The sequence below is a fragment of the Saccoglossus kowalevskii genome, chromosome 18, assembly GCF_978046115.1.
Source record: "Saccoglossus kowalevskii chromosome 18, keSacKowa6.1, whole genome shotgun sequence".
Lineage (NCBI taxonomy): Eukaryota > Metazoa > Hemichordata > Enteropneusta > Harrimaniidae > Saccoglossus > Saccoglossus kowalevskii.
Genome location: NC_140658.1, coordinates 23559919 through 23570600, shown reverse-complemented (window position 1 = coordinate 23570600; position 10682 = coordinate 23559919). Strand labels below are relative to the sequence as shown.

The window sequence follows — 10682 nt, the reverse complement described above, 5'->3', positions numbered from 1 at the left end:
CGTGTTTTATTTAAGACTTCAAACAATAATAACAATAACACTAGTTTTAAGTGAATGACTCAAGCTAGAGTTAATGCATGTTAATCACGAAGGATGTCTGAGTTTGTTTAAATTTGAATGTGCTTAAATGGTTAGTTTAATACATTTTTTTGACCGTTAGCCAGCATAAGCTACTCCCTTGTGGCCTTGACTTTTGTTCTTATGATAATTTCTGGCTAATTTTTGGTCTCGAAAAGCCATGTTTGCAATATTGTAAGTTATAATCTTTCAAAATCACTGCCTTCATAGTTGATTTTTGAAGAACATAGTAAGAGTTTTCTAGAAGGTCTTTTGCCCCTTACAGAAATAGATGACGGGGCATACCGTGTCATATATTATGACAGTTTATAGGATTCAGAAAGTGCGTTTGCTCTCTGGTATTGATCTAAAAACCCCACCACATAGGCACCAACGCGGGGTATTTCACGCATGTGGTCTGGTTGCAACAATAGAAGATAGTGAATTCTCATACCCATTAACTGAAAAACAAATACAATTCCCTCTCGATTATTTCTCTACAAAAACACATATTGGGTTTCAATAGGATTTAATAGAATCTAACAATAATTTTGTTATTGTCCCTTTTTCTGTGGCACACTTTGTTCAGATTATTATTTCCTCTTTTGTGTGTGATTATGATGATTACAGCGTCACTCAAGATTTACGAATGTGGCTACATATATTACAAATGCTGAAAAGGATAGAGATAATCCATGGCAAAGAATAACAACTGTAATCCACAAATGGTAGTATTATAACTGTATCCATACGGTAAACAATTGCCGCAAACCGCATTGCGCCTGTCACAGCTGTTAACCTGCACTTAATATCACTTGACGATGCTAAGATTTAACACACTGGCGAATGTGGCTACGAATGTGGTTACATATATTACAAATGCTGAAAAGGATAAAGATAATCCAGGGCAAAGAATAACAACTGTAATCCGCAAATGGTAGTATTATAACTGTATCCATACGGTAAACAATTGCCGCAAACCGCATTTCGCCTGTTACAGCTGTTAACATGCACTCAATATCAATTGACGATGCTAAGATTTAACACACTGGCGGCCATTGTATGACCAACCGTGTTTTATTTAAGACTTCAAACTATAACGATAAGACTAGTTTTAAGTGATTGACTCAAGCTAGAGTCAATGCATGTTAATCACGAACGATGTCTAAGTTTGTTCAAGTTTGAAATGTGACTTGGTTAGCTACTGATTCATATACTTTTCGTTTTGCTTGATTCAAAGTGACCGCCAATCAATCATTTGTGTTTGACATATTTGATGAATATGACTCATTGGGAGGTATTCTGCCTTAAAACTAAAAATACTGTAAAATCCCGTCAATAGTAGGTGAATAATATAACCTTCTATGCACCAGTATGTTTGTCATCAGATTTCATTTCCTCGACATATCTGGGTCGATTTTTCAGGCATGTTTTGGTCGATTGTTTGATGTTGAGAAGAGTCAATGTGAAAAGGCTGTACTTCAAACATGTCTATAACGAACCATATTTCCAGCCACTGGGGAGGAATTGAAATGTATACCACAGATTACACAGGACACACATTCGGGGTGCTATGTAAATAGCGGCTCAAAGTATATTAAAGAAAAACAACTGACAGATTTTGCAGTTTGAAGATCTAGAACCAAATGTATACAAAGAAAGAGAGCACTTGAGCGCATCGATTCAACCAACGCCAATAAACATTTGGGTTTAACATTGGCACTTGTTCATTATCACAGACCGGCATTAAAAAGAGACGGGAATAAATCAATCCCTTTGCTCATATTGTTAAGACTGGGCCTGGCAGAAGACACAGGTAGGTTCTATTATTTATTTTTGTAGACACTTTTCTTAACTGCGGTATTGATGATAAATCTACTCAGTTGGGGTTTTTTATGCAAAAGACGGTGATGTTCATATACATGTTTTGAAACCAGATAAAAACATATCTACTAGTGATGGACTGAAATTGTGCTACAATTACACATCTGTAGTATGCAAGATGATGATGCCAATTCTAAATGATATATTTACAGGTCTCAAACCTGGAATCGAATTTGTGTCTTTACACATTTAGAAAGAGCATTGGCACTGTAGGACAATTTTTTTTTCCGAATTCATTTCTATATTGGCAATAACTTATAGTGGTTTGTTGGCCAAAATAGACAGAGGGATGAGCAAAGTTAACATTTTGAAACTATGATGCGTTCTAACATGATTTTGGCCCAGCGTTTTCGGATTCACTTGTTTTGTGTGCTCTAGTTATTAAATTGTGCCCTCAGTTCTTGTATGTCCATTCGTTTTAACATTGCAATAAAACAGCTGGGCTAATCACTGAACAGATGGTAAACGTGGCATATCTTGTCATTACACTAGTTGGTGATCAGAAACCTGGTATGTCTCAATTTTGAAATTTATTTCTTTTGATTTGAATGTGCTTCAATGGTTAGTTTGATACATGTTTGTGGCCTTTCTTGACCTTTGTTCATATGATAATTTCTGGCTAATTTTTGGTTTCGTATAGCCATGTTTGTAATATTATCTGTTTGAGTTATAATCTTTCAAAATCACTGCCTTCATATCTGACTTTTGAAGAACATAGTACAAGTTTTCTAGAAAATCGTTTGCCTCTCAAAGAAATAGATGACGGGGGCACACTGTGTCATATGAAAAGACAGTTTATAGGATTCAGAAAGTGAGCTGCTTTCTGATATTGATCTAAACACCTACTAACTAGACACTCTTGCGGGGTATTTCACGCATTTGGTCTGGTATCAACAATAGAAGATAGTTATTATCATACTCATAAACTGGAAACCCATTTGAACTGTTTTAAGAGGCATTGTGATTGAAAAAAGAAATAAAATTTAAATTAAGATTAAGAAAAATCCAAGCAAACATGAAACTATGAAAGAGAAAACATCGCATAACTAGGTTCAGACGGCTATTTGAATAGGCGGATAGAGCTCTGTGACATACACTAAAATAATGAAATGGTGATGGGCCAGATGAGGCGGGAGATGTGTACTTAGCCTAAATATTATTAAGGATTAAATACTCGAGTAGGAGGGTTCCGAAAATTACAGTGCAGCATCTTCCACGATTATTCAGTGAGAGATTTGCTAAATTATCTTATTGAATAATACATTTTTATATCAAACTGTAGCAATCCTAACTATATACATCCCTTACTATTCAGATCGTGTAGAGACAGTCTGCACGAGGGAGTCACTATATTATGTGATCATTGAGAGCATTATGGGTGGAAGGAGCCTGTAAATCCAGACCGTTCTAAGCTGGTGAATTTGGGAAGGGGTGTCTGGATCAATAAAGTGGGTAACAATGGTATCCAAGTGAAAAACTACCCGTTTGGGGAAGGTACAAGTCATTATAGATATAAAAGTGAAGGTGGTGATTACACCAAAGATTCATTTATAACAGGGACAAAGATATTCCTTCACCTGACTATCCACTTATAGAAGCTATATATTAGTAGCAGTGAAGAGAATAATAACGATATTCCCTCAACAAAATACCCAGTCACGGACGGTTTAAGTCTTTGTACTAGGGAAATCTAGGATTAGAGATTCAGATTGCCTTAATACTAAATAATAATGTTCTGGTTTATAAAGTTGATTGTAATACAGCATGAACATACAACAGCAACGGTTTTGAAATATATGTGAAGATAATGTCAAATGTATTCAACTTGTTTGCATACTACTAACACTACATCTATATTATTTAATATTTTCAATTTTAAAATTATATTTTAATGAACAATAATCAACCGATAATACAATTAGTTTAATTTGCAATGCATATATTATGTCATTCTTATGTCAGCAATGTTTTTCCAAATATCTTCAAAAGCTATACATGTGCATACACTAATTGAGAATGAACAACTACTCGATTAACATGTAATCATATTATGTTCTTGCAGTCATATAATAAAGACTAGTAGAACACCTTAACCATTGTCACACAGTAGAATCGGTTAAAACGAGTATCGGGCATAATAAATTTTAAATCAAGCCTTGGACTAGAAATTTTAGGATCAAACGGGCTTTGTGAGATGAACTTTAGGGTAAAAGACCTGAATACTGGCACTGAGATATTTAGGTCAGGATTTAATAGCATCCAAGCTGTATTCAGCGATTTGTTTTGACATTAGGAAATAAGAGGCAGTAAACAATTATATCATTTCAATATGTGGGTATAACCATTTCATGTTTGATTCTCTGAACTTGGATGCACATGATATTATTTATATTTTAGTTTTTGCAATTGCTTGGGGTACATAAATGGTACAGGCCTAATTAGCGGTAATGATGAAAATAGTGAAGAAAATTATATGATCCCAAAATTGTATTTCACAAAGATTAAGACACATGACATAAAAACACGCAGTTTGCTCTTGCCAGAGGATATCACGGGTACTAGGAAACCATCTATATATTATTACATGTACTGAAACCATATAGATGAAAAGTTTTCCAGTAATATAGTGACATAATGTAATATATAGCTGGATGTTTTGACAATACTCTCGTCATTACCCAAACGTTCTTTTCCATTAATTGGGATTTGATACGCATCATTCAAGTTGAACTAGTCTGCCAAAAAAATTATTCAAATAAAAATCATTGAAGTGTTATTTAAATAACTGTTATCACGATTTTCGTTTAAAGACACGCCTAGAGATAGTAAATTTAGTTTCAACGAGGGTTAGAATAATGTATGGAACACACATGTTTTTGATAAATATGAAAAAGGGCAATGACCCCCATTCGCTATTACATTATTAGTGCTTGACAATTTGTGTATTTTATTAACTACTTAAAATTGTCCAAAGACTGGTTTGTGGTTGAAGAATATACGCAAATCTCAGACTAGAGCTTCACTTAAACATTAGCAAAACTTTCAAATGCTCCCTGGAATAAAACGATAAAAGATGCTCATTTACGTTGGCTAGTGTTGTGGAAGAACAGGTATAATCCAAGTCGTACTGGTATCACGAATTATGCGAGGCTATCAACAATATACTATTTAAGTTAATACTGGCGTATTGGACAGACATTGTATTAGAAAAAAATCACTATTTTATTAGGAAAAAAAAGAAACATTTGGAAAAATGGAGTGCATTTTAACAACTGACGTTAACGAAATATGTATCATTTCTGTCAAGTAATATTTTAATTTTCTAATTTATGTGTCGCAGGAAAAAAACTGTATGTGGAGATGTACATGTCTTACAAGGTTATTGCATGTATGGGGATTGGTTGCATAATTGAAACATTTTCCTACATATTTGCAAGTATTATTCGTATCAGACATAGTAAACAAGTAGAAGTAATTACTCGTAATGTCAAACCAAATGTTGGCCTTGCAAAGAGAAATCAATCAACATTCTCAGTAACTTCATAATTACACCAATTGGCAGTACAACGCCATTACAACAGTCCGGTGAAATCAGAGTAACAAGAGTGTGCCCCCTATGTGATATGCTATAAGCGAAATGGTCGCAGAAGCAAAATATGATCATACAACATTAACACTCATTGAACTACATTTCTCTGTTAAATTCTGACTTTCTGCATTTATATAATTTTGATTTGGTAACTCAGGGATATCGACAAGAAAGTTATGCAGTATGGAATTCATGGCTCTAGTAAATCTACGAAGTTTAGTTTAGTCAGTAACAACCTCCACATAATCACATGAATAGAGGCCGCTGCAAATGGCAATGTACACAGCTGCCAACGCTGGCTCCATCAATTACACTCACCATACGTTTCAGAACAAGTAACAGTATCATCATACCTTTACAATACCGGTTTCCTTCTTTCCTCAGAAAATCGAAGTAGAAGTCACCCCAGAAATATAATAATTTAACAATTTGCAGTGATATTTGTCTTGTAGGATCGTAGAATTCCTTCTGGTCAATGACTTACGTATACTTAATTACTTTTATTAGTTTTTAAGCTGGTCAAATTTGCATAAAAATGGATTTTTTTGTTTCATTGAACCAGTGGTCAGTTTTACAGTCATACTATTTGTGATATTCAAATATGACCATTGTTCCGCTGCAATTGGTTTAACCTGATCTGATGTACTAAATTCATGCATACTTTATTTAATTAGTCGATTCCTTCTTCCACTGATATACACTTTTTATCAACAAGTGTATTTATAACATTTATAGTTCTAGTTATGTTTACTCTTGTGTTAATCATGTTAACAGTCCAAAAACGGGGACGTTTGGGCAGCCCTCTGTGCGTTTGTATAATGATTTTATAACCAAAGGTGTTGTAAGTGGTAATTTCAAACAGTTTAAAATTACAGAATAGCAACGGGGATATGCCTGATTATAAATCCTACACTAATTCGAGAACAGACTTGAACAAGAGCAGAAACATGGTTGCAGGTGCAGTAAAATTAAATGCATATATTTTCACAATGGTCGTGCATATAAAGCCACTATCCTCGGAAGCTTACTTGAAGGTTACAGTTTTATTAGCTACACAGGTAAGCAACATATTAAGCTCTTAAATAAGGATTAAAACACGATACCGAAGAAGACGTTGACATGAACATGATACTATGTTACCTTTTTTTTTACAAAAAAAAAATCATTTCTTAATGACAGTTTAATTTAATACCATATTTCTCCCACTGAATTGACTGTTTATTGTACTGTCATTGTTAAAATTTGTCACCCGTTTAGTCTTCGCTGACGAACAAATATTTAGTTATATGTTATGCTATTGTCAATCATGCTATTAATACGCAATAATAATAAATACATTTAGTCATATGATTATTTCAACAACTTATATTAAAAACTGTATTCTGATAACAATGAATATAACTCATTAAAATCAAATTGCCCATATGCATAAACGCAATTACAAATATGGCTATATACATGTGACATATTCATACCCGATCTTAGATCGTCTACCGCTTTTCTCAAAAACGATCGTCATTAAGACAAATTACCCACATGTGATCATGAAATATGTTTATTTTGTCTTTACAATTTAGGTATTGGTTACAGAATTCGGAGTAAATTCAATCAGTGGCCTCTATATAATTTGTGAAAGTTAATTTAGGAAGATATAAAATAGTACCTTGTGTATATGTGGCGTTACTTTTATTGAATGTAAAAAAATATGATTGAAGCACAACCGTTTTTTACTCAATATCTGCAATTATCAGACGTAATCAAATTAATAAGAATCCTAATAACTTTCAAAGAAATATAGTTAAAAACCACCAACGTGACATATGACATTATCTTCTACGATAGTTCAATTAGTATAGTAGTAGAACAACATTTATATCAAGATTTATTACACCCAGTTTGTTAAATAGGACTACATGATGTAAATGATATATATATATATATATATGTATAGAAAGAAAATATTTTTTCAGTAGAATATTAAACCAGTGTAACCATTGATTTTCAATTAGGTGACGAATTGCGGTATTCAATAAAATTCGTTTTAGCATTATAATTCGGTGTAATAATTCTGTGATTATGTGTTAGTCGACTTATCACTGTAGTGATTATGGTCTGACCAACTATTAACATACAAATGAAATATTGCCCAAACTAGAAATTAAATTTCAGTTACAAATTCGAAAATACAAATTCTCGAAAAAAAATATTATGAATAATTGTACCAGCAACACATGTTCACATATAATATGAATATATCAGGTTTAAAATTGAGCCATCTGTCGCCAGACAATTCAACTCTTAAAACGTCAAATTACTGGCTTTGGTCGAAATGACATATAGAAATGGAATACTGCACCATCAGTAAAAGCGGCATTCATATGTTACAAGTTTCATTGACGACGGATTGATGAACCCTGTTGTTGACTATAATTATGTACTGATATTTCTACAGGTAGACGGATATACAACGACTGGATATTGGAATATCGAGGTGACTTGGTTTCAAGACGTTGACATGTTATGGTTATAAGCTGTTTGGTACGTTTACACGTCATTCCTACTATTCTATTACCACATTCGCGGTATAATTTGTAGAATGTATCTGCATTGACTACTGACAAACGCATCTCGCATACGCTGCATTGGAAACGAATACAAAATCATTTTTTTCAAATTATTTTATTGACGTCAATCAGCTATATATATTTCCAAAAATGGCGATGCCATAAAGTCAATTGTACCGATATAGACTCACATACTAAATCATAAGATACTAGCTAGCCATTTTTTTTGTGAAGCCACTGTGCTTTACAGTGTACGAAATATAGGCATGTAGCTAGGAGAGATATGCAAAATCCGTATGCATTGTCAGTATTAACAATTGAATATACGCCTTGCATCAAGTAATTTGCGGGTTTTCTCGACTTCAGGACATTTTATGTGAAAGGGAAACACGTGATGTAGTTGGTCACTACAGTGCTTCAAGCTAGATATTAAATTTAACATGAATGCATGAACATTTAACATTTAATAAACATTTAATATGTATGCTTTGAATCACACTTATATTTACACAAATGCTTAAAAGTGAAGTAATACTTTAAACATGCTCTATTCGTATTTTACAGTTTAATCACTCAACAACGTTAACGATATATTCCACTTTATCTAATAGGACTTTATAAACAGATATGGTTTTTCGCGGCTACATTTCAAGGAGCGTTACAATACAACGGGTGTTCGGTGTGGTTTTACTACATGTGTCAGTAGCAGCTGTCTACCGTCTATCTAATTCTATCAGCTCGCAGCAAAATATGACAATGCCTGATATGAGGGACTACAGTTATGATAGTAACTGGATATCAAAACCGCCATATCGAAAGCATGTATGCAATGTTACGAGAGAACGGTTCAATGTATCACAGGCATTACACACAGGATCGGTAATGATTAACACCATATCAGTCCAAGCTAGTACAGAAACCAATTCTTACGCCAAGATTCTTAACAACGGTATGGACAACATCAATTGCGCCAACTTGATCAACGGTAGAGTCGAAAATCGCAAAGAAGTGACCTCAATTGCTAAGTCACTTGCATCCAGAATTCGAAATGATTCAGACTACAAACACTTGACTAAAAACTGTACAAGCTTTGCGCACAAGAGAGGGTATTACTCAAAACCAGTTACTAACGAAGAACTCGAGTTTCCTCTGGCATTTGGAATTTATATATACCGGTCTGTTTACCAAGTTGAACAGTTACTGAGAATTATTTATAGATATCATAACGTGTATTGCATTCATATCGACGAAAATTCATCCAGTGAGTTTAAGACCATCATTTTATCAATAGCCAGGTGTTTTGAAAATATCGTCTTAGCTCCTATTTTTTACCCAATCAAATGGGGATCAATGAACATCGTAAGAGCCGAACTCGTCTGCCAAAAGGAGTTGTTATTGAAAAACAAATCATGGAAGTATTATTTAAATGTTTGCGGTCAGGATTTCCCGTTGAAGACAAACTTAGAAATTGTGAGAATTCTTCAATTATATGGTGGTAAAAACGATATACAAACATCTGCCTACGTTGATGAAGTGAGAGCAAAATTTGTCTATGTGGAAGATGAAAAGTCGATAGAGAATACGTGGCTTATTAAATCTGAACCACGCCCAACTGCAATAAAACGTATTCACAAAGGTAGTTTGTTTGTTGCTTTGGCTCGGCGGTTTGTATTCTTTCTACAGAATTCAAAAATATCCAAAGATTGGTTAAATTGGTTGAATGATAGCTATATCCCAGACGAAAGCTTTACTCAGACATTAGCAAGACTTCCGAATGCTCCTGGGGGTCCAAACAATCACGAAAGCCCGGAGATGCTTACTCGATATGTCTTGTGGAACGGTGAAGTGAAGTGTGATGGTTACTGGTATCACGACGTGTGTGTGTTCTCATGGAGACACCTACAAATTTATCCTTCGAGGCACGAGTTATTCGCCAATAAATTTTTTCCAGACTATGATCCTATTGTTACTAATTGTTTAGAAGAACTTCTTGAAAATCGAACTAATAACCCAGTACAAATAAATATGAATATGTATAAGGATTTTATTTCCACCAGGGTGTGGTCCTTTAGAGAACCATGGTATTTGTAATTGCCAGTGTTTATCGGACGTTAATCCTCAGCATTAAATCATATTTACTTTGCTGATGGTGGCGGTAGATAGACAATATTGCTTTTGGCATGTGTTAGATTTAGAATGGAGAGATATATTATCTAGTCAGTACTGGAGAAAAGGACTTTGTTATAACCCGATCTAAACATTAATATGTTACCAAATTATGTGGATATCCTATCTCGTGGGTATTACAGTAAGCTATTATATAAGATTGCATCATGGAAGTTTGGGATATACTCTGGAGAGCATCGTCACGCCATAGCTGGCAGACTGTTAATTATACCAATTTTCACGTGTTCACCAACCCGTAACGCTAGTACATTGCACTGTGTATTGTCATACAAATTCATGTATTGTGATTTGCGGACGGTGCATATTAATGATATCTCTGCTTCAGATAACGAGTGGGGAAACTCACCAGTGAATAACAATCCCGACTTTGGCTTTGAATGGCATGCTCCTTCCAACGTATG

General features: G+C 34.2%; 1 protein-coding gene and 1 long non-coding RNA gene across 2 annotated transcripts; both read left to right on the top strand.

The window, feature by feature from the left end:
* The first annotated feature begins 6552 nt into the window (after positions 1-6552).
* LOC146731935 (uncharacterized) lies at positions 6553-8756 on the top strand. Its single transcript, XR_014927065.1, has 3 exons — positions 6553-6588; positions 7983-8068; positions 8706-8756. It is a non-coding gene; the product is annotated as an uncharacterized LOC146731935 (long non-coding RNA).
* Positions 8757-8850: 94 nt separating this feature from the next.
* On the top strand, positions 8851-10185 carry LOC100373957 (beta-1,3-galactosyl-O-glycosyl-glycoprotein beta-1,6-N-acetylglucosaminyltransferase-like). Its single transcript, XM_002733392.2, has one exon. The coding sequence runs from the start codon at positions 8851-8853 to the stop codon at positions 10183-10185; it is 1335 nt and encodes a 444-aa protein (XP_002733438.2).
* The last annotated feature ends 497 nt before the right edge of the window (positions 10186-10682 follow it).

Coding starts and splice junctions, on each gene's coding strand:
- LOC100373957 (XM_002733392.2), top strand. CDS start 8,851: ATGCCTGATATGAGGGACTACAGTTATGATAGTAACTGGATATCAAAA.